This window comes from Oncorhynchus tshawytscha, unplaced genomic scaffold (assembly GCF_018296145.1).
Source record: "Oncorhynchus tshawytscha isolate Ot180627B unplaced genomic scaffold, Otsh_v2.0 Un_contig_8974_pilon_pilon, whole genome shotgun sequence".
In the NCBI taxonomy this organism is placed as follows: domain Eukaryota; kingdom Metazoa; phylum Chordata; class Actinopteri; order Salmoniformes; family Salmonidae; genus Oncorhynchus; species Oncorhynchus tshawytscha.
The window spans coordinates 200,706-226,500 of record NW_024609795.1 but is presented as its reverse complement, the minus strand read 5'-3'; the positions used below and the strand labels follow the sequence as shown (position 1 = coordinate 226,500).

General features: G+C 43.9%; 2 protein-coding genes across 2 annotated transcripts in view; both read right to left on the bottom strand.

Annotated features, from left to right (window-relative positions):
• The window catches only part of coro7 (coronin 7), a 262,730-nt gene that overhangs the window by 129,915 nt on the left and 107,020 nt on the right, over positions 1-25,795 (bottom strand).
• Positions 3,263-8,679, bottom strand: LOC121845916. Its single transcript, XM_042318199.1, has 2 exons — positions 5,028-8,679; positions 3,263-4,961 (listed from the first exon to the last, which is right to left on the bottom strand). The coding sequence occupies exons 1-2, from the start codon at positions 5,067-5,069 to the stop codon at positions 4,032-4,034; spliced, it is 972 nt and encodes a 323-aa protein (XP_042174133.1). The 5' UTR covers positions 5,070-8,679; the 3' UTR covers positions 3,263-4,031.

Genomic DNA, 25,795 nt, shown 5'->3' with positions numbered 1-25,795 from the left:
AGAAATGTATTTTGAATGTAAACTGATCAGGGTTCAGGCCTGGCCATAGCACTATTACAGCAACCACTTTAGTTGTTAATGATCTTGTCAACACTTTAGATACTACAATGAAATGTGCTGCTTTGTTTGTGGACCTGTGAAAAGCTTTTTATACTGTTGATCATGTTATTTCACGTATAAATACTTAGGATATGGATTTAACATTAAAAACCAATAGATGAGCTGGTTAAGATGCTAAGATTTGAAGTTGGCTTTTTCTATAGAAACAGATTGTGCCTTTCTCTAAGCAGTAGGAAGCAGATTAGGAGCAGATTAGGGGCAGATAAGGGGCAGATAAGGGGCAGATAAGGGGCAGATTAGGGGCAGATTAGGGGCAGATAAGGGGCAGATAAGGGGCAGATTAGGGGCAGATTAGGGGCAGATTAGGGGCAGATAAGGGGCAGATTAGGGACAGATTAGGGACAGATAAGGGGCAGATAAGGGGCAGAAGTAACCGGAAGGTTGCAAGTTCAAACCCCCGAGCTGACAAGGTACAAATCTGTCGTTCTGCCCCTGAACAGGCAGTTATCCCACTGTTCCTAGGCCGTCATTGAAAATAAGAATTTGTTCTTAACTGATTTGCCTAGTTAAATAAAGGTAAAATAAGGGGCAGATTAGGGGCAGATTAGGGGCAGATAGGGGGCAGATTAGGGGCAGGGGGCAGATAAGGGGCAGATTAGGGGCAGGGCGCAGATTAGGGGCAGGGGGCAGATAAGGGGCAGATTAGGGGCAGGGCGCAGATTAGGGGCAGGGGGCAGATAAGGGGCAGATTAGGGGCAGATAAGGGGCAGATTAGGGGCAGGGGGCAGATAAGGGGCAGATAAGGGGCAGATTAGGGGCAGGGTGCAGATTAGGGGCAGGGGGCAGATTAGGGGCAGATAAGGGGCAGATTAGGGGCAGGGCGCAGATTAGGGGCAGGGGGCAGATAAGGGGCAGATTAGGGGCAGGGGGCAGATAAGGGGCAGATAAAAAGTCTACCTTTTTTTCTGTTCTTGATTGTGGTGATATAGACCTGACAAGGTAAACATCTGTCATTCTGCCCCTGAGCAAGGCAGTTAACCCCCTGTTCCCTGGGCGCCGATAACGTGGATGTTGATTAAGGCAGGCCCCCGCACCTCTCTGATTCAGAGGCAATTTAAGGTACCGATTGAGGAATTATTTGTGGATGAATGTAACTGTTTATCTGGGTGATTTGTGATGTTTCAGTTGTGCTTACCATGGACTGTTTTTTGTATTCTAATGTGTGTATATATATATATATATATATATATATACACACACACATGACCAAAAGTATGTGGACACCTGTTCTTCGAACATCTCATTCCAAAATCATGGGCATTAATATGGAGTTGGCCTCCCCTTTGCTGCTATAACAGCCTCCACTCTTCTGGGAGGGCCCTTCACTAGATGTTGGAACATTTCTGGGGGGATTTGCTTCCATTCAGCCACAAGAGCATTAGTGATATCGGGCACTGATTTTGGACGATTAGGCCTGGCTCGCAGTCGGTCTTTCAATTCATCCCAAATGTGTTCAATGGGGTTGAGGTCAGGGCTCTGTGCAGACCAGTCAAGTTCTTCCACACCAATCTAGACAAACCATTTCTGTATGGATCTCGCTTTGTGCACGTGGCATTGTCATGCTGAAACAGGAAAGGTCCTTCCCCAAACTGTTGCCACAAAGTTGGAAACACAGAAACTTCTAGAACATCATTATATGCTGTAGCGTTAAGATTTCCTTAAACTGGAACTAAGGGGCCCGAACCATGAAAAACAGCCCCAGACCATTATTCCTCATCCACCAACCTTTACAGTTGGCGCTATGCCTTGGGGCAGGTAGCGTTCTCCTGGCATCTGCCAAACCCAGATTCATCCATCGGACTGCCAGATGGTGAAGCGTGATTCATCACTCCAGAGAACGCGTTTCCACTGCTCCTGCGTCCAATGGCGCAAGCTTTATACCACTCCAGCCGATGCTTGGCATTGCGCATGGTGATATTAGGCTTGCGTGTGGCTGCTCAGCCATGGAAACCCATTTCATGAAGCTCCCGACAAACAGTTATTGTGCTGACGTTGCTTCCGGAGGCAGTTTGGAACTCGGTAGTAAGCTTTGCAAATGAGGACAGCACTCGGTGGTCCCGTGCCGTGAGCTTGTGTGGCCTATCAATTTGCGGCTGAGCCGTTGTTGCTCCTTGACCTTTCTACTTCACAATAAAGGCATTTAGAATTGACCGGTATAATACAGTAGACAGACTGAGGTACTGTACAGAGACAGGACTGTGACTGAATGAGGAACTGTAGAACACATTCTAATACAGTAGACAGACTGAGGTACTGTACAGAGGCAGGACTGTGTCCCACATGGCACCCTTTTCACTACATAGTGCACTATGGGCCCTGGTAAAAAATTTGTGCACTATGTAATGAATAGGGTGACATTTGGGACACAACTTGTGTCAGGATGGAGGTAATCTGGCCTGCTGGGTCTGCCGCTCACTTCCTGACTGGGCCGGGCTCAGGAATGTAGAGCTGGCTGAGAGACGGGGGGGGTCTTTCCCAAAGCCAGGTTTACTCTCTCTCAGAATAATCACCAAACCCCTGCCTGATTTCAGGTAGATGCCTCTGGACATTCAAATGCACAGGAAATGGTTTGTAAACAATGCTAATGAAAATGTATCCACTCACTACTGTAAGTCGCTCTGGATAAGAGTGGCTGCTGAAATGTACAACTAAATATTTCTCAGTCAGGTTATTTTAAATTTGGCTTTTAAACTCCGTCTCCCTTCGCTACACTTTTAAATGTCCCTCTAGGTTGAGATGTGCAGTATTACTGAACATCTGCATCAGCTGGGAACAATGATGTAGCATATTGGTTAGAATAGGAGTAGACCATGCAATCAGCAACACTTCTTCTGTGACATTATCTTTCCATTACAATAGAGACACATGCTATCGATCAACCAAATCATTTCACCATAGTGTGTCATCTGATATGACTGACTGACACAAACTCCTCAACAACTACAGAGGGATTATTATACAGAATCTCTCCTCTTCACGGACTACTGGCATCTTCCAGACAGACAGACAGACAGGCAGGCAGGCAGGCAGGCAGGCAGGCAGGCAGGCAGGCAGGCAGGCACAGAGAGAGACAGACAGACAGACAGACAGACAGACAGACAGACAGACAGACAGACAGACAGACAGACAGACAGACAGACAGACAGACAGAAAAGAGAGAGAGAGAGACAGAAAAGAGAGAGAGAGACAGAAAAGAGAGAGAGAGACAGAAAAGAGAGAGAGACAGCGAAAGACAGAGATAAACCACACACACATAGAGAACAGGCCATGCAGCAGACAACCAAACCAATAAAGTCTGGATGACAGCGGATGAGGAGGGATGATGAACATCACCCAAGAGGGTTACAGCACAACCCAAAACAACGAGCGCCAAGACCTGGTGCTGAAAGATTAATACACATCCTATTACAGTGATGATGCTAACTGGAGCAGACCTGCGCCCGCACGCACGCACGCACACAGACACAGACACAGACAGGGCGAGAGAGAGAGACAGACACAGTGTGTTTGAGGGTTAATGGGTTGGTGGGAGACTGTTTGAGACTACAGAGCAGCTGAACTGACTTACATGGACACTGCTCTGGATTAAGACAACAAACCAAATCCAACCAACCGCTCATACTTCACCAAGCCCCCTTTCAACAAGAGACTAGCCAACCGCTCGTACTTCACCAAGCCCCCTTTCAACAAGAGACTAATCCCTCCCTCCCTCTTAAAAATGTTCATATTCAACTCTCCAGTCACACCATACAACACAAACAGAAAAACATGGCCGGCCGGCACAGCTTCCATAACTCTCCGGCAGCACGCCGCCCTGGGGTCAAGCTGTGAGGGCTCTGATTCGTCCCCCCGAGACGACGGTCGCCATCTATCACACAGCGCTGTATACACAGTCCGAACGGGCTTTCAAGCTAGCAGTGCATCATGAACGCCGGTCCTGTATACCCATCTGTAGATTCCACAGCAGAGAACAGCTTTGATGCTGTGCTGAGATGTGCTGGGCCTGTTCTCAGCTGTGATGGTCTGTGAGTGATCCTATGAACTGGTACCTGTCTGAGATGTGCTGGGCCTGTTCTCAGCTGTGATGGTCCGTGAGTGATCCTATGAACTGGTACCTGTCTGAGATGTGCTGGGCCTGTTCTCAGCTGTGATGGTCTGTGAGTGATCTTATGAACTGGTACCTGTCTGAGATGTGCTGGGCCTGTTCTCAGCTGTGATGGTCTGTGAGTGATCCTATGAACTGGTACCTGTCTGAGATGTGCTGGGCCTGTTCTCAGCTGTGATGGTCTGTGAGTGATCCTATGAACTGGTACCTGTCTGAGATGTGCTGGGCCTGTTCTCAGCTGTGATGGTCTGTGAGTGATCCTATGAACTGGTACCTGTCTGAGATGTGCTGGGCCTGTTCTCAGCTGTGATGGTCTGTGAGTGATCCTATGAACTGGTACCTGTCTGAGATGTGCTGGGCCTGTTCTCAGCTGTGATGGTCTGTGAGTGATCCTATGAACTGGTACCTGTCTGAGATGTGCTGGGCTTGTTCTCAGCTGTGATGGTCTGTGAGTGATCCTATGAACTGGTACCTGTGTGAGATGTGCTGGGCCTGTTCTCAGCTGTGATGGTCTGTGAGTGATCCTATGAACTGGTACCGGTCTGAGATGTGCTGGGCCTGTTCTCAGCTGTGATGGTCTGTGAGTGATCCTATGAACTGGTACCTGTGTGAGATGTGCTGGGCCTGTTCTCAGCTGTGATGGTCTGTGAGTGATCCTATGAACTGGTACCTGTCTGAGATGTGCTGGGCCTGTTCTCAGCTGTGATGGTCTGTGAGTGATCCTATGAACTGGTACCTGTCTGAGATGTGCTGGGCCTGTTCTCAGCTGTGATGGTCTGTGAGTGATCCTATGAACTGGTACCTGTCTGAGATGTGGACCTAGTGGTTCAGCTGTTCCCTGCATGGTTTGGGGCTGATATTACAAACCTATAGCTTAACTCAGATGTAAAGCTGTTTAGTTAGCTCTGTAGTGTGTGCAGCAACACTGGGTTTAAATAGTATCGTTTGCCTTCAAATGCGTGGAGCGTCTGATCAAACCTGCCTGGAGCGATAGGCGTCAGATGGGAGGGGCTTGAACTTTTGTGACAACTCTATTGGTTCCATTGCGTCTGGCAAGCGCAATCGAGCACAGGTAAATTATTTGGAAAGAAAACAAATACTATTTAAACCCATGTCTATGGTAGTGAGTGTGCTCAGAGCAGAGCTGGGTTTGCGAGGGTGTGTGTTTACTTATATTTACACTGAGCAGAGGGTGGTGACAGGCACGGATTAGTACCCATAATCCTTTTTATCACAATACTGCTCTCACGATGTGTCGAGGCTGGCCAGCTGGTTTTATGGCCAACAGTGGACATGACATACCTCTGAAAATGGACGTGTGTCTGCAAATAGTGGCGCTAAAACCAGTGGATAAGTAATATAGAATGAATGATCTTACTTTTCACCTGTCTAAGATCTAGATGTGGGATGTTTCTGTGTGTGTCTGTGTGCAGTCCAGTGTGTGTGTGTGTGTCTGTGTGTGTGTGTATGTGTGTGTGTAGTCCAGTGTGTCTCTGTGTGTGTGTGTGTGTGATACGCCTTTCCAAAGAGGCCTGGCTGGCACACAGCTTGCTTAGGAATGGACCTTGATCACAGATCAGACTTTACATCCCTCTACCCTCATTAGTCATTTTAACTCCAAACACACACGTCTACTCACACACTACCCTAATCTCAGAGAATAAAGAGTTTCAAACATCCTGTTGCTATGGGGCTCATTCCCCCTGACCTCTGACCCCTGGCTGTGAACCCTGACCCTGAAGGAATGAGACGACTGCCTCGCCCAACAAACACCTGTTTATTCCCTCCTTCAATTTACCAAAAAGAGAAAAGAGGAGGGTGGACGGGGTAACAAGGAGAGCAAGTAATTAACATGGAGTTAGCCTTAAACACGTGCGTGTTTGAAGGCAGACACACAGGCAGACAAAGCTGACACACACACGAGCGCATAACTGAACTCAAAGCCACACACACACTTCAATCCTCTAATCCAGGCTCACAGGAAAAGCCTGGCAATCCACACACGTCTGCAGCATGATTACTTCTGAGCTTCTGAAAGAGTGGCAGATTTAGGATGTGTGTGTGTGTGTGTGTGTGTGTGTGTATGTGATGTGGGTAATTTTTATGGCTTGTCGTCAGGCCAATTAGGGCCGTTTACACGTCCTGACCAGTCAGCCTAGAGAGAGAGAGAGAGATAGTTGGTTTTTGGTCGTGTGGAGGGACTGGGGAGGGGAGTTAGAAGCCTGTATAATTCTCATGGTGGTCTAATCTGGGAATAATCTGGGAATAATCTGGGATAGAATGATAGAATGAATCATTTATTTCAATCAGAATTCATTTCAACAAAGCTATCATTTGAGAACATTTACATCTATCTAACATCGGGTCAGAAAAAGGTGATGCCGCTGACTAAAATACCTCAGCACTGCCCTTTTCACACTGCTGAGCTGACCTGAGCCCAACTGTGCTGGCTCTGATAGTTGCTTCCAACAACTATGGTGGATGTGTGACCAAACTCATGTAAAAACCCATTACAGTGTTCCTTCAGTGGGCAATGATGCTGCTTTGGCCAGAGGCCTGCATTTGTTCTTCTCACCAGAACATGGAACCAACCTCACAGTGGGACCACAGTTGAAAAGTAGTAGGATGAATCTGGCACATTTACAATTATGTTGATTTAGCATTTACACTGGCAAATACATTTTAAATAAGAAAGTGAATTAAGACTGATATGAGCGGACTGGGCAGGGCTCTCGATGACTCCTCTGTACTGGACTGGTTTATCTAAACTAGTCTGGTCTGACTGGAGGCTCCTAACTGCCCATGCAGGGTGGCGCTCTACTGAGCTACAGGGCACAGCCAGGCATGGCCAGGCCGGCTCGCAACATCACCACACAACACAAACAAAAACAATGCCCACTGGGGCCGCTTGACGCCACGTGTGTGTGTGCCCGCCTGCCACCATCCTTTCTGAGCTGTGGCTGTGGCCAGGACTGCTGATGCTCAGCTGAGCTCCAGGGCCAGTTATGGTCCAGCCCAGTGGAAAGTAAACATCAGCCCGATTTGGGCTCACTGTGGCTGGGGAAGGTAGTAGCCAGGCCCCTCCTCCCTCCCTCTCATGACTTCCCCCATCAACCACAGACCTAGTATAAATACATCCACCATCCATCAACAGCAGACAGAACAGCACAGACAGAACAGAACAGACAGAAGACAGAACAGAACAGACCAGAACAGGCAGAACAGAACAGAACAGACAGAACAGAACAGCACCCTGGGCTGAGGGGAGAGATGATTGATTCAGAGATAGAGGGAGAAGACAAAGACTAGGGGAGATACAGGGAAGCATAAATGATGAATAGAATGGAAAGGATAATGGGAGAGAGACAGACAGAGAGAGAGGGAGAGGACAGAGTAATAAAACAAGAGAGAGTAGATGACTGAAAGAGAGAGAGGTGGGGGTCTCCAACTCTGAGCTCAGCTCAACCACCACATATTTTCCCCCATGAGAGATATCATTTAGAGCAAACCACTAAAGGGCAGGAGGCAAGCAACCGGTGCCAACTCCAGCCTCCAACGCTCCTTCTCCTCCCCTCCCTGACAAGGGTAGAGCTATTTATTCATTCAGGGACTTCTCCAAAAAGGTGGTTAGTTGAGACGTATGTTTTGAGATGCTTGTGTGTGTGTGTGTGTGTGTGTGTGTGTGTGTGTGTGTGTGTGTGTGTGTGTGTGTGTGTGTTTTTGAGGGCTTGTATCCGTCTTTTAAAGGAGAGTGTTTTTTGTTGCCACGTGTGGTTGGGGAAGCAGTGGGGCAGAGGAGGGAGTAAGGGAGAGTGATCCAAGAAAAGGTTGAGAGGAGCAGAATGGAGCAGAGCAGAGTGGAGAGAGGGATCATTTTAGATGGAAAAAGGCAGGCAGAGGGAGCAGCATGGTCTGTGGATGACCCTGGTAGGTCCTTGGCTCAGCAGAAAGCTGAATACTTTGTTTCAGGAGGAGGAACAAACACCAGCAGACAGACCAAGACTGGAACTTAACAGACTTCCATGAAATACCAATAGACTTCAAGAGCATCCTCACTCTCTCAGAGTCCAGTGAGTCAGACAGTGAGGTCAGTGTGTCCACCCACACATGATCAAACCCTCTGAGGCAGGCAGGCAGCGTACAGTAGACCACTATCTCAGAGACTGACATTGAGTCCACTGTGTTCACTCACACTAACCACAGAGCCTGTAGAGATTCCTACAGGACACTGACACACTGGACCCAGTTCACACAAACTCTGGGGTGGAGTACTAACCACAGAGCCTGTAGAGATTCCTACAGGACACTGACACACTGGACCCAGTTAACACAAACTCTGAGGTGGAGTACTAACCACTATGGTCCAGCCACTATGGATCAGCCACGCTCCACTGCTGCTCTGTGCCTGTGGAACCCACAGGTGTTCAGGCCTCAGCATCACTCACTCACTCACTCACTCAAATACCAGCTCACAGTCACAACTTTTAACCAGGCAGCACTGCTCAGCTGAAGCCTGTGTGTCCTCGTCCATCCGTTAATTGCTTGTGGTTTCACTCCAGTGCTACTAAAAGACCCCCCCCCTCTTCTCCTCCTCTTCTCCCCGTCACACCACCCAAGACTGTCTGGCTGAAAGACCCAACAGCACACCAGCTTTGTCCCTATGCCCTCTGAGAACAAACTGGCCCCTCATATATGTTCCTGAACCGGGGCCCCTTTCTTTTCTCTCTAGCTGTTCCTCTGGTCAAACATGTCTGTCTAAGTCTCTTTGTCTAAGCTGTTGGTCTTTTCATGCTTTCTGCCCTCTATGTTGATAAGGTCCCGTTCACATAGAGGATGGAGAGAGACAGGAGAATGGAGATGAGAAAGGAAGGTTCAGGTATATGCATTGCAATAGAAGGGAATTGATTGGAAGAGGAGTTTTATTCAATTATTTATCTTTTATTTAACTAATGAAGTCACATTGAGAGACAGAACTGTTTTAAGTGAGCCATGAAAACAGAAGCATAGCATGTTTTCCTACGACTGAGAAACACACAGAGAAACCACTATGATAAGCATAAAGTGGTGTGCCACACCATAGAAATACAGCCTGTCAAATACAGCCCGTCTATACTGTCAAATACAGCCCGTCTATACTGTCAAATACAGCCTGTCTATACTGTCAAATACAGCCTGTCTATACTGTCAAATACAGCCTGTCTATACTGTCAAATACAGCCTGTCTATACTGTCAAATACAGCCTGTCTATATTGTCAAATACAGCCTGTCTATATTGTCAAATACAGCCTAGCCTGTCTATATTGTCAAATACAGCCTGTCTATATTGTCAAATACAGCCTGTCTATATTGTCAAATACAGCCTGTCTATATTGTCAAATACAGCCTGTCTATACTGTCAAATACAGCCTGTCTATACTGTCAAATACAGCCTGTCTATACTGTCAAATACAGCCTGTCTATACTGTCAAATACAGCCTGTCTATATTGTCAAATACAGCCTTTCAAATACAGCCTTTCCATACTGTCAAATACAGCCTGTCTATACTGTCAAATACAGCCTGTCTATATTGTCAAATACAGCCTGTCTATATTGTCAAATACAGCCTTTCAAATACAGCCTTTCCATACTGTCAAATACAGGCTGTCTATACTGTCAAATACAGCCTGTCTATACTGTCAAATACAGCCTGTCTATACTGTCAAATACAGCCTGTCTATACTGTCAAATACAGCCTGTCTATACTGTCAAATACAGCCTGTCTATATTGTCAAATACAGCCTGTCTATATTGTCAAATACAGCCTGTCTATATTGTCAAATACAGCCTGTCTATATTGTCAAATACAGCCTGTCTATACTGTCAAATACAGCCTGTCTATACTGTCAAATACAGCCTGTCTATATTGTCAAATACAGCCTGTCTATATTGTCAAATACAGCCTTTCAAATACAGCCTTTCCATACTGTCAAATACAGGCTGTCTATACTGTCAAATACAGCCTGTCTATACTGTCAAATACAGCCTGTCTATACTGTCAAATACAGCCTGTCTATACTGTCAAATACAGCCTGTCTATACTGTCAAATACAGCCTGTCTATACTGTCAAATACAGCCTGTCTATACTGTCAAATACAGACTGTCTATATTGTCAAATACAGCCGGTCTATACTGTCAAATACAGCCTGTCTATACTGTCAAATACAGCCTGTCTATACTGTCAAATACAGCCTGTCTATACTGTCAAATACAGCCTGTCTATACTGTCAAATACAGCCTGTCTATACTGTCAAATACAGCCTGTCTATACTGTCAAATACAGCCTGTCTATACTGTCAAATACAGCCTGTCTATACTGTCAAATACAGCCTGTCTATACTGTCAAATACAGCCTGTCTATACTGTCAAATACAGCCTGTCTATACTGTCAAATACAGCCTGTCTATACTGTCAAATACAGCCTGTCTATACTGTCAAATACAGCCTGTCTATACTGTCAAATACAGCCTGTCTATACTGTCAAATACAGCCTGTCTATACTGTCAAATACAGCCTGTCTATACTGTCAAATACAGCCTGTCTATACTGTCAAATACAGCCTGTCTATACTGTCAAATACAGCCTGTCTATACTGTCAAATACAGCCTGTCTATACTGTAAAATACAGCCTGTCTATACTGTCAAATACAGCCTGTCTATACTGTCAAATACAGCCTGTATATACTGTCAAATACAGCCTGTCTATATTGTCAAATACAGCCTGTCTATATTGTCAAATACAGCCTTTCAAATACAGCCTTTCCATACTGTCAAATACAGGCTGTCTATACTGTCAAATACAGCCTGTCTATACTGTCAAATACAGCCTGTCTATACTGTCAAATACAGCCTGTCTATACTGTCAAATACAGCCTGTCTATACTGTCAAATACAGCCTGTCTATACTGTCAAATACAGCCTGTCTATACTGTCAAATACAGCCTGTCTATACTGTCAAATACAGCCTGTCTATACTGTCAAATACAGCCTGTCTATATTGTCAAATACAGCCTGTCTATATTGTCAAATACAGCCTGTCTATACTGTCAAATACAGCCTGTCTATACTGTCAAATACAGCCTGTCTATACTGTCAAATACAGCCTGTCTATACTGTCAAATACAGCCTGTCTATACTGTCAAATACAGCCTGTCTATACTGTCAAATACAGCCTGTCTATACTGTCAATTACAGCCTGTCTATACTGTCAAATACAGCCTGTCTATACTGTCAAATACAGCCTGTCTATATTGTCAAATACAGCCTGTCTATATTGTCAAATACAGCCTTTCAAATACAGCCTTTCCATACTGTCAAATACAGGCTGTCTATACTGTCAAATACAGCCTGTCTATACTGTCAAATACAGCCTGTCTATACTGTCAAATACAGCCTGTCTATACTGTCAAATACAGCCTGTCTATACTGTCAAATACAGCCTGTCTATACTGTCAAATACAGCCTGTCTATACTGTCAAATACAGACTGTCTATATTGTCAAATACAGCCGGTCTATACCGTCAAATACAGCCTGTCTATACTGTCAAATACAGCCTGTCTATACTGTCAAATACAGCCTGTCTATACTGTCAAATACAGCCTGTCTATACTGTCAAATACAGCCTGTCTATACTGTCAAATACAGCCTGTCTATACTGTCAAATACAGCCTGTCTATATTGTCAAATACAGCCTGTCTATACTGTCAAATACAGCCTGTCTATACTGTCAAATACAGCCTGTCTATATTGTCAAATACAGCCTGTCTATACTGTCAAATACAGCCTGTATATACTGTCAAATACAGCCTGTCTATACTGTCAAATACAGCCTGTCTATACTGTCAAATATAGCCTGTCTATACTGTCAAATACAGCCTGTCTATACTGTCAAATACAGCCTGTCTATACTGTCAAATACAGCCTGTCTATACTGTCAAATACAGCCTGTCTATACTGTCAATTACAGCCTGTCTATACTGTCAAATACAGCCTGTCTATACTGTCAAATACAGCCTGTCTATATTGTCAAATACAGCCTGTCTATATTGTCAAATACAGCCTTTCAAATACAGCCTTTCCATACTGTCAAATACAGGCTGTCTATACTGTCAAATACAGCCTGTCTATACTGTCAAATACAGCCTGTCTATACTGTCAAATACAGCCTGTCTATACTGTCAAATACAGCCTGTCTATATTGTCAAATACAGCCTGTCTATATTGTCAAATACAGCCTGTCTATATTGTCAAATACAGCCTGTCTATATTGTCAAATACAGCCTGTCTATACTGTAAAATACAGCCTGTCTATACTGTCAAATACAGCCTGTCTATACTGTCAAATACAGCCTGTATATACTGTCAAATACAGCCTGTCTATATTGTCAAATACAGCCTGTCTATATTGTCAAATACAGCCTTTCAAATACAGCCTTTCCATACTGTCAAATACAGGCTGTCTATACTGTCAAATACAGCCTGTCTATACTGTCAAATACAGCCTGTCTATACTGTCAAATACAGCCTGTCTATACTGTCAAATACAGCCTGTCTATACTGTCAAATACAGCCTGTCTATACTGTCAAATACAGCCTGTCTATACTGTCAAATACAGCCTGTCTATACTGTCAAATACAGCCTGTCTATACTGTCAAATACAGCCTGTCTATACTGTCAAATACAGCCTGTCTATATTGTCAAATACAGCCTGTCTATATTGTCAAATACAGCCTGTCTATACTGTCAAATACAGCCTGTCTATACTGTCAAATACAGCCTGTCTATACTGTCAAATACAGCCTGTCTATACTGTCAAATACAGCCTGTCTATACTGTCAAATACAGCCTGTCTATACTGTCAAATACAGCCTGTCTATACTGTCAAATACAGCCTGTCTATACTGTCAAATACAGCCTGTCTATACTGTCAAATACAGCCTGTCTATACTGTCAAATACAGCCTGTCTATACTGTCAAATACAGCCTGTCTATACTGTCAAATACAGCCTGTCTATACTGTCAAATACAGCCTGTCTATACTGTCAAATACAGCCTGTCTATACTGTCAAATACAGCCTGTCTATATTGTCAAATACAGCCTGTCTATACTGTCAAATACAGCCTGTCTATACTGTCAAATACAGCCTGTCTATACTGTCAAATACAGCCTGTCTATACTGTCAAATACAGCCTGTCTATACTGTCAAATACAGCCGGTCTATATTGTCAAATACAGCCTGTCTATATTGTCAAATACAGCCTGTCTATATTGTCAAATACAGCCTTTCAAATACAGCCTTTCCATACTGTCAAATACAGGCTGTCTATACTGTCAAATACAGCCTGTCTATACTGTCAAATACAGCCTGTCTATACTGTCAAATACAGCCTGTCTATACTGTCAAATACAGCCTGTCTATACTGTCAAATACAGCCTGTCTATACTGTCAAATACAGCCTGTCTATACTGTCAAATACAGCCTGTCTATACTGTCAAATACAGCCTGTCTATATTGTCAAATACAGCCTGTCTATACTGTCAAATACAGCCTGTCTATACTGTCAAATACAGCCTGTCTATATTGTCAAATACAGCCTGTCTATACTGTCAAATACAGCCTGTATATACTGTCAAATACAGCCTGTCTATACTGTCAAATACAGCCTGTCTATACTGTCAAATATAGCCTGTCTATACTGTCAAATACAGCCTGTCTATACTGTCAAATACAGCCTGTCTATACTGTCAAATACAGCCTGTCTATACTGTCAAATACAGCCTGTCTATACTGTCAAATACAGCCTGTCTATACTGTCAATTACAGCCTGTCTATACTGTCAAATACAGCCTGTCTATATTGTCAAATACAGCCTGTCTATATTGTCAAATACAGCCTTTCAAATACAGCCTTTCCATACTGTCAAATACAGGCTGTCTATACTGTCAAATACAGCCTGTCTATACTGTCAAATACAGCCTGTCTATACTGTCAAATACAGCCTGTCTATACTGTCAAATACAGCCTGTCTATATTGTCAAATACAGCCTGTCTATATTGTCAAATACAGCCTGTCTATATTGTCAAATACAGCCTGTCTATATTGTCAAATACAGCCTGTCTATATTGTCAAATACAGCCTGTCTATATTGTCAAATACAGCCTGTCTATACTGTCAAATACAGCCTGTCTATACTGTCAAATACAGCCTGTCTATATTGTCAAATACAGCCTGTCTATATTGTCAAATACAGCCTTTCAAATACAGCCTTTCCATACTGTCAAATACAGGCTGTATTTGACAATATAGACAGGCTGTATTTGACAATATACACAGGCTGTATTTGACAATATAGACAGGCTGTATTTGACAATATAGACAGGCTGTATTTGACAATATAGACAGGCTGTATTTGACAATATACACAGGCTGTATTTGACAATATAGACAGGCTGTATTTGACAATATAGACAGGCTGTATTTGACAATATAGACAGGCTGTATTTGACAGGCTGTAAATAAAAAAATACATAATAATAATAATAATAATAATGCAGGCGAGGTGCACAAACACACCATAAAACACTATGCCATGACGAAATCCATGGTAAAAATGGAGGACATCCTTATTAGCTCATCTCATACAACACATACAGTAGAGTACACACACACACACACACACACACACACACACACACACACACACACACACACATACGAACCACACACACACACATACGAACCACACACACACACATACGAACCACACACACACACACACATACGAACCACACACACTCAGTCACACACAAAATGGATGAGTAAACTTCAGATGTACTGTACAGGGTTGCACAATTCTGTGAAATTTCAATAAATTCCCTGGTTTTCCAGAAATCCTGGTTGGAGAATAGCGGATTTCCAGCCCTCCTGATTCCGGGAATCCTCCAACCGGGATTTCAGGAAAACTCCTGGAATTTTGCAAATCCTATCCCTGTAACCGGTCCTTCTACTGCTATATGATGATGTATGTTGTTGTGACATGGTCTGTGTGCTCTGAATGTGTGTTTTGAATGTGTGTTCTGAATGTGTGTTCTGAATGTGTGCTCTGAATGTGTGCTCTGAATGTGTGCTCTGAATGTGTGCTCTGAATGTGTGTTCTGAATGTGTGCTCTGAATGTGTGTTCTGAATGTGTGTTCTGAAACACTGACAGATGATAGACTGGTTGAGACACGTCGACATTGTTAGTGTCTGTCTGTGTGTTCTGTCTGTGTGTTCTGAAACCCTGACAGAGATAACACACTGGTTGAGACACGGTCACATTGTTAGTGTGTCTGTGGGTACACTGTTTGATGAGTGTGTGTGTGTGCATGACAGCAATATGTGTATGTGTGTGTATGCTGGTCGCTCTACCAGTTTGTGTGACAGTGAGTGAACCATCATAGCTTGCCTGCAGGAATGCAGCCCCTCTAGCTGAGCCACGCTTGGGCTGCTGTGTGAGGGACACCTATGCCCTATGAACCCTCCACACACACATCTCAGATAGAGGTCTCAGCCTGGGCTACACAGACAACGTACTGGAAGAGTGACCCCAGTTAGTGTGGAGGCTGAGAAAGGAGAATGGGATGAGATGAGCTGGGAGGTAAGGGTCTAGAACACAGGCTACAGGGGAGAAAATAAACCTCCCCCGCAGGTCTGTTGGACGGCAGTCAAGCTGGTCACTCTTCCAGCGTGTGTGTGTGTATGTGTGTACGTGTGTGGACAGTGAGTGAACCATCATAGCTTGCCTGCAGGAATGCGGCTCCCCAGCCGAGCCATGCTTGGGCTGCTGTGTGAGGGACACCTGTGCCCTATGCACCCTCTGGGTCTGTTTACCATAGGTCTGTGACATGTCAAAGTGGATGCTAATTTGGTTGCTAATTAGCTCCCCACATTTAGTTTTAAAGGGTAGGAAGCATACGTTTTTACTCACCAAAGTAACAACAAAGAGTGGCCAAAGACTTAGTTGTACGATCTGGTTACCTTTAAGTACAAACATAAATATGTAATAACCCAAAAATTAACTAACTTATTTCCGGATATCTTCTAAACTACCGATATTTCTGTCACTCCCTCGCTTTGGTAGCTAACTCAGCCTGCACTCTTAAAAGTTTGACCATCGGATGGGCCCCAGTCATATATCTGGAAGTCTCTGATCTCTCTTTGCTTTTGATCTGCAGTTATGTTTTAGTTGTGTTCTATCCGTGGTGGTTGGCTTCCTAGGATAATAGCTAGCTGGCTAAATAGCTAAAGTTAGCTGGCTGGCTAGCTCGCTGGCTAAGATAACTAAGATAAGATAACTGCATAGAGCTAGCTGGCTAAATAGCTAAAGTTAGCTGGCTGGCTAGCTCGCTGGCTAAGATAACTGCATATAGCTAGGTAACATGATTTGTTTGAACTGGTGAGATGGCGTTATGTATTTCCAAAACTTTGGTTGAATTTAATGTAGCTGTAAGCTAGGTGTTCATAGGAACTGGCAGACTCATGCTTAACGTCAGCAGGCTGGTAGGGTTAATGTTAGCAGGCTATTAGGGATAACGTTAGCAGGCTAGTTCCTTAGCAACCTTGCAAGTTGGTTTGTAAAAATAAATAAATTCATAAAATAAAATATATTAGCTTTTAAGTTGGCAAAAAAGGTTTTTAGCCAGTAGTCATCAGTGCAAGCAATTTGGTTTACTTTCAAGTTAAACATTTGAAGTTATTTCTGTTGGAGGTTAATTATAGTGAATGGGCTGGCTGCCTGGTCCTCCATATTACATCACACCCGGTAAAACATTTTCAGATGTGACTTTGGCGTTCCACAGAATTCTGACCTGTTTTATGCAATAATTAGAAAAATAGAAAAGTGAGGTGTAACTGCATTGGGACTTTGATGCGTATACTATCCATATATTACATGTGGTTATGTTTGTGTTACCTACTTTTAAAGTTATTTAAAATGGTAAATTCCTTATCTAAAAGTGGTTTGTGTGTATTGTGTTGAAAATAACGAGTCATGTGCAAAAATGAAAACTTTGATATATCAGCTGATGTAAGAAGCTGATGTAAGAAGGGCTATATAAATAAAAAATGAAAAGGGACCACAGAGCATACCACTGACTGACTGACTGCTGTAATAACCTGACTAGTGCTCTAATAAGGGTTGACTGAGGCGTGTTCAACCCCCCAGGCTGACACAGTGACCCTAACAACAACACTGACTAACTGACCTTCCTGAATGCAGACAGCCATGCAGGGACTTCATTTAAATCCACCTGAAGCAACAGGAAAGCCCCTGGAGATCCTCACGCTGCCTCTAGTGCAGGCCAGACCCAATGCAGCTGCTGGTCGTTCCTCTACCTTTTCTTCCCTTTCATTCTCTTCCTTTCTTCCCATAAGGAGGGAGTGATTTCCTATCCCCCTCCAGCTCCTGCCAAATACATTTTGATGAAGTTGTTCATCCTGGTCCAAGCCAACCTGTGACCCCCTCCATGGCTGCAGTGCAATAAGGAGTCAGAGCAGGTGCAGAGCTGCTATGTTGTCATAACATTTCCACAGAGACCAGCCAGATGGTAACTGTTGTCTTACTATTGCCTTTCTCTTCTAAACCATCAGAACATGCTGGACATAGACAAGACAGCAGGGTGCTGGAGCATCCAGTCAAATGACCAATTACACAGTGGGCAGACACACCTCATTCCCTCTCCACACACACACACACACACACACACACACACACACACACACACACACACACACACACACACACACACACACACACACACCACTTTCCCATTTAACTAACCATGGCATATTCCCCCTGCCTCACTGACACTGACATGTTTCCAGTCGAGACGCTGATTCCTGATTTGCAGGACAAATATGGCCCACATGGGAAGTGACATCACTGTGACCCCCAGGCAGCCCACCTGTCAACAGTCAATCACGCGGGCTTGTTAATGAACAGTTTCCCCTATTGCACATCGAGCAACGAATAGATGGAGAGACCAGCTCTGGGTCAATAGATTGGAAAAGATGAAGAGGGGAACAAAAGAGAGAAACAGAGGGATGAGGCAGTCGGTCTTTCTGTGTGTCTGTGCTCTTTATTAAAAGAGACAGTCGGAAAACTGTGCTCAGCCTCTTCACTTAGAAAGAGGGGAAAGTTGGGCCGTTCACACAGAGCTAGAGGAAACCTGATGTGGATGAGTGCTCGGGACGTTACACAGACCGTGGATGCGTCCCAAATTATCCCTAGTAAAAAAGTAGTGCACTATGTAGGGAATAGGGTGCCATTTGGGATAGCAGCCGATTATACAAATAGGAGAAAAGCAGACCTTGGAACGGTTATAGTAAAAATAGCAGGGCACCACATGATCAAATGTATTATCAAGCTGGATCTAAAGGACAGAGGATGGTTACCACATTATCAAATGTATTATCGAGCTGGATCTAAAGGACAGAGGATGGTTACCACATTATCAAATGTATTATCAAGCTGGATCTAAAGGACAGAGGATGGTTACCACATTATCAAATGTATTATCGAGCTGGATCTAAAGGACAGAGGATGGTTACCACATTATCAAATGTATTATCAAGCTGGATCTAAAGGACAGAGGATGGTTACCACATTATCAAATGTATTATCGAGCTGGATCTAAAGGACAGAGGATGGTTACCGCATTATCAAATGTCTGGCTAGTCTCTTGTTGAAAGGGGGCTTGGTGAAGTACGAGCGGTTGGCTCGTCTCTTGTTGAAAGGGGGCTTGGTGAAGTACGAGCGGTTGGCTAGTCTCTTGTTGAAAGGGGGCTTGGTGAAGTATGAGCGGTTGGCTAGTCTCTTGTTGAAAGGGGGCTTGGTGAAGTACGAGCGGTTGGCTAGTCTCTTGTTGAAAGGGGGCTTGGTGAAGTATGAGCGGTTGGCTAGTCTCTTGTTGAAAGGGGGCTTGGTGAAGTACGAGCGGTTGGCTAGTCTCTTGTTGAAAGGGGGCTTGGTGAAGTACGAGAGGTTGGCTACTCTCTTGTTGAAAGGGGGCTTGGTGAAGTACGAGCGGTAGGCTAGTCTCTTGTTGAAGTATGAGAGGTTGGCTAGTCTCTTGTTGAAAGGGGGCTTGTTGAAGTACGAGCGGTTGGCTAGTCTCTTGTTGAAAGGGAGCTTGGTGAAGTACGAGCGGTTGGCTAGTCTCTTGTTGAAAGGGGGCTTGGTGAAGTACGAGCGGTTGGCTACTCTCTTGTTGAAAGGGCTTGGTGAAGTACGAGCGGTTGGCTAGTCTCTTGTTGAAAGGGGGCTTGGTGAAGTACGAGCGGTTGGCTAGTCTCTTGTTGAAAGGGAGCTTGGTGAAGTACGAGCGGTTGGCTACTCTCTTGTTGAAAGGGGGCTTGGTGAAGTACGAGCGGTTGGCTACTCTCTTGTTGAAAGGGGGCTTGGTGAAGTACGAGCGGTTGGCTAGTCTCTTGTTGAAAGGGGGCTTGGTGAAGTACGAGCGGTTGGCTACTCTCTTGTTGAAAGGGGGCTTGGTGAAGTACGAGCGGTTGGCTAGTCTCTTGTTGAAAGGGGGCTTGGTGAAGTACGAGCGGTTGGCTAGTCTCTTGTTGAAAGGGGGCTTGGTGAAGTACGAGCGGTTGGCTAGTCTCTTGTTGAAAGGGGGCTTGGTGAAGTACGAGCGGTTGGCTAGTCTCTTGTTGAAAGGGGGCTTGGTGAAGTACGAGCGGTTGGCTAGTCTCTTGTTGAAAGGGGGCTTGGTGAAGTACGAGCGGTTGGTTGGATTTGGTTTCTTGTCTTAATCCAGAGCAGTGTCCATGTAAATCAGTTCAGCTGCTCTGTAGTCTCAAACAGTCTCCCACCAACCCTCAAACACACTGTGTCCGTCTCTCTCTCGCCCTGCCTGTGTCTGTGCCTGTGTGTGCGTTTGAATTCCTTACTCATGTGTGTGAGTGTTTGCGTGAGTCTGTATTATTGCAGATGTGTCTATGAAGTGCACACTGACAACCTGCCACTCAGCATCAGCTCCAGACTGCAGTATGGCCCAAACTGCAGGGGAGCAGGGCAGAAGAGGAAACACTATGGTAATGGGAAACACACGTCCCTCCGTCTCCCTTGCTTTTTTCAGAGACCGCAGAGAGAGCGTCCGTTCAACAGGCGACTAGCGTCCAAAAGGCATCATTTATAACAGGAGCTCCATGCCACCACAGTTACACACACACACACACACACCACGATTCCTGCAAGTTATGAGCACAACACAGTGTGGCATTGAGAAGTAAGAAAGGGGGAGGGGGAAGAGCGGGAAAGAGGTGTCTGGACAGAAAGAAGGGAAAGAGGTGTCTGGACAGAAAGAAGGGAAAGAGGTGTCTGGACAGAAAGAAGGGAAAGAGGTGTCTGGACAGAAAGAAGGGAAAGAGGTGTCTGGACAGAAAGAAGGGAAAGAGGTGTCTGGACAGAAAGAAGGGAAAGAGGTGTCTGGACAGAAAGAAGGGAAAGAGGTGTCTGGACAGAAAGAAGGGAAAGAGGTGTCTGGACAGAAAGAAGGGAAAGAGGTGTCTGGACAGAAAGAAGGGAAAGAGGTGCCTGGACAGAAAGAGGGGAAAGAGGTGTCTGGACAGAAAGAAGGGAAAGAGGTGTCTGGACAGAAAGAAGGGAAAGAGGTGTCTGGACAGAAAGAAGGGAAAGAGGTGTCTGGACAGAAAGAAGGGAAAGAGGTGTCTGGACAGAAAGAAGGGAAAGAGGTGTCTGGACAGAAAGAAGGGAAAGAGGTGTCTGGACAGAAAGAAGGGAAAGAGGTGTCTGGACAGAAAGAAGGGAAAGAGGTGCCTGGACAGAAAGAAGGGAAAGAGGTGTCTGGACAGAAAGAAGGGAAAGAGGTGTCCAATAGAGTACATACATATATATATACACACAGAGAGAGAGAGAAGAGACAGAGAGACAGAGAGACAGAGAGAGAGAGAGAGAGAGCACGAGAGCGCGAGAGAGAGACAGAGAGAGAGAGAGTATAGAGTATAGAGTGAAAGAGTATATAGAGGGTATGGAAAGAGAAGCGGTATAAAGAGGGGAATTTTCTGGAATTTTCCAAGCTGTTTAAAGGCACAGTCAACTTAGTGTATGTAAACTTCTGACCCACTGGAATTGTGATACAGTGAGTTATAAGTGAAATAATCTGTCTGTAAACAATTGTTGGAAAACCGACTTGCCAAAACTATAGTCTGTTAACAAGTAATTTGTGGAGTGGTTGAAAAATGAGTTTTAATGACTCCAACCTAAGTGTATGTAAACCTCCAACTTCAACTGTATATATAGAGAGAGTATAGAAAGAGAGTATATGGAAAGACAGTATGGAGAGTATATAGAGAGAGAGGGTAAAGAGAGAGTGTATAGAGAGAAAGGGTATAGAGAGAGTATATAGAGGGGGTATAGAGAAAGAGTATATATAGAGAGTATATAGAGAGAGTATATATATATCTATAGAGAGAGAGAGAGAGTATAGAGAGAGTATATATATATAGAGAGAGTATAGAGAGTATATAGATAGAGAGTATAGAGAGTATAGAGAGTATATAGATAGAGAGTATAGAGAGTATAGAGAGTAAATATATAGAGAGTATAGAAAGAGTATATATATATATATATATATATATATATATATATATACATACAGAGAGAGTATAGATAGACTATAGAGAGTATAGAGAGAGTATATATAGAGAGAGTATAGAGAGAGAGTATATATATACACAGTGCCTTGCAAAAGTATTCGGCCCCCTTGAACTTTGCGACCTTTTGCCACATTTCAGGCTTCAAACATAAAGATATAAAACTGTATTTTTTTGTGAAGAAGCAACAACAAGTGGGACACAATCATGAAGTGGAACGACATTTATTGAATATTTCAAACTTTTTTAACAAATCAAAAACTGAAAAATTGGGCGTGCAAAATTATTCAGCCCCTTTACTTTCAGTGCAGCAAACTCTCTCCAGAAGTTCAGTGAGGATCTCTGAATGATCCAATGTTGACCTAAATGACTAATGATGATGATAAATACAATCCACCTGTGTGTAATCAAGTCTCCGTATAAATGCACCTGCACTGTGATAGTCTCAGAGGTCCGTTAAAAGCGCAGAGAGCATCATGAAGAACAAGGAACACACCAGGCAGGTCCGAGATACTGTTGTGAAGAAGTTTAAAGCCGGATTTGGATACAAAAAGATTTCCCAAGCTTTAAACATCCCAAGGAGCACTGTGCAAGCGATAATATTGAAATGGAAGGAGTATCAGACCACTGCAAATCTACCAAGACCTGGCCGTCCCTCTAAACTTTCAGCTCATACAAGGAGAAGACTGATCAGAGATGCAGCCAAGAGGCCCATGATCACTCTGGATGAACTGCAGAGATCTACAGCTGAGGTGTGAGACTCTGTCCATAGGACAACAATCAGTCGTATATTGCACAAATCTGGCCTTTATGGAAGAGTGGAAAAGAAGAAAGCCATTTCTTAAAGATATCCATAAAAAGTGTTGTTTAAAGTTTGCCACAAGCCACCTGGGAGACACACCAAACATGTGGAAGAAGGTGCTCTGGTCAGATGAAACCAAAATGGAACTTTTTGGCAACAATGCAAAATGTTATGTTTGGCGTAAAAGCAACACAGCTCATCACCCTGAACACACCATCCCCACTGTCAAACATGGTGGTGGCAGCATCATGGTTTGGGCCTGCTTTTCTTCAGCAGGGACAGGGAAGATGGTTAAAATTGATGGGAAGATGGATGGAGCCAAATACAGGACCATTCTGGAAGAAAACCTGATGGAGTCTGCAAAAGACGTGAGACTGGGACGGAGATATGTCTTCCAACAAGACAATGATCCAAAACATAAAGCAAAATCTACAATGGAATGGTTCAAAAATAAACATATCCAGGTGTTAGAATGGCCAAGTCAAAGTCCAGACCTGAATCCAATCGAGAATCTGTGGAAAGAACTGAAAACTGCTGTTCACAAATGCTCTCCATCCAACCTCACTGAGCTCGAGCTGTTTTGCAAGGAGGAATGGGAAAAAATTTCAGTCTCTCGATGTGCAAAACTGATAGAGACATACCCCAAGCGACTTACAGCTGTAATCGCAGCAAAAGGTGGCGCTACAAAGTATTAACTTAAGGGGGCTGAATAATTTTGCACGCCCAATTTTTCAGTTTTTGAATTGTTAAAAAAGTTTGAAATATCCAATAAATGTCGTTCCTCTTCATGATTGTGTCCCACTTGTTGTTGATTCTTCACAAAAAAATACAGTTTTATATCTTTATGTTTGAAGCCTGAAATGTGGCAAAAGGTCGTAAAGTTCAAGGGGGCCGAATACTTTCGCAAGGCACTGTATATAGAGAGAGTATAGATAGAGAGTATATATATATAGAGAGAGAGTATAGAGAGAATATATATATATATAGAGAGAGAGTATAGATAGAGAGTATAGAGTATAGAGAGAGTGAGAGTATAAAGAGGGTATCGAGAGAGTACAGTGAGGAAAAAAGTATTTGATCCCCTGCTGATTTTGTACGTTTGCCCACTGACAAAGAAATGATCCGTCTATAATTTTAATGGTAGGTTTATTTGAACAGTGAGAGACAGAATAACAACAAAAAAATCCAGAAAAACGCATGTCAAAAATGTTAGAAATTGATTTGCAATTTAATGAGGGAAATAAGTATTTGACCCCCTTTCAACCAGAAAGATTTCTGGCTCCCAGGTGAGGGAGTGCTCATAATCTCAGTTTATTACCTGTATAAAAGACACCTGTCCACAGAAGCAATCAATCAATCAGATTCCAAACTCTCCACCATGGCCAAGACCAAAGAGCTCTCCAAGGATGTCAGGGACAAGATTGTAGACCTACACAAGGCTGGAATAGGCTACAAGACCATCGCCAAGCAGCTTGGTGAGAAGGTGACAACAGTTGGTGCGATTATTCGCAAATGGAAGAAACACAAAAGAACTGTCAATCTCCCTCGGCCTGGGGATCCATGCAAGATCTCACCTCGTGGAGTTGCAAAGATCATGAGAACGGTGAGGAATCAGCCCAGAACTACACGGGAGGATCTTGTCAATGAACTCAAGGCAGCTGGGACCATAGTCACCAAGAAAACAATTGGTAACACACTACGCAGTGAAGGACTGAAATCCTGCAGCGCCCACAAGGTCCCCCTGCTCAAGAAAGCACATATACATGCCCGTCTGAAGTTTGCCAATGAACATCTGAATGATTCAGAGGACAACTGGGTGAAAGTGTTGTGGTCAGATGAGACCAAAATGGAGTTCTTTGGCATCAACTCAACTCGCCGTGTTTGGAGGAGGAGGAATGCTGCCTATGACCCCAAGTCCACCATCCCCACCGTCAAACATGGAGGTGGAAACATTATGCTTTGGGGGTGTTTTTCTGCTAAGGGGACAGGACAACTTCACCGCATCAAAGGGACAATGACCCAAAACACACGGCCAAGGCAACAAAGGAGTGGCTCAAGAAGAAGCACATTGAGGTCCTGGAGTGGCCTAGCCAGTCTCCAGACCTTAATCCCATAGACAATATGTGGAGGGAGCAGAAGGTTCGAGTTGCCAAACGTCAGCCTCGAAACCTTAATGACTTGGAGAAGATCTGCAAAGAGGAGTGTGGCAAAATCCCTCCTGAGATGTGTGCAAACCTGGTGGCCAACTACAAGAAACGTCTAACCTCTGATTGCCAACAAGGGTTTTGCCACCAAGTACTAAGTCATGTTTTGCAGAGGGGTCAAATACTTATTTCCCTCGTTAAATTGCAAATCAATTTATAACATTTTTGACATGCGTTTTTCTGGATTTTGTTGTTGTTATTCTGTCTCTCACTGTTCAAATAAACCTACCATTAAAATTATAGACTGATCATTTCTTTGTCAGTGGGCAAACGTACAAAATCAGCAGGGGATCAAATACTTTTTCCCCCTCACTATATATATAGAGTATAGCGAGTGTTTAGAGAGAGTATATATAGAGAGAGTATATACACAGTATAGTGAGAGTATAGAGAGAGAATAGAGAGAGTATATATAGAGATGGGGTATAGAGAGAGAGTATAGAGAGAGTATAGAGAGAGTATAGAGAGAGAGAGAGTATAGAGAGAGTGAGAGTATAGAGTATAGAGAGAGCACAGAGTATAGAGAGCATATATAGAGTATATATATATATATATAGATAGAGTATAGAGAGAGTATAGAGACAGTATATAGAGAGAGTACATAGAGTATAGAGTGTTAGCACATATAGAGAGTATAGAATATAGAGTATAGACAGACTATAGAGAGAGTATAGATTGAGAGTATATATAGAGTACAGCGAGAGTATAGTGTATATTTATAGAGAGAGTATATATAGAGTATAGAGAGGGCAGAGAGAGTATATATAGAGCATAGAGAGAGTATAGTGAGAGTGTATAGAGTATAGAGAGAGTATATATAGAGTATAGCGAGAGTATATATTTATACAGAGAGAGTATAGA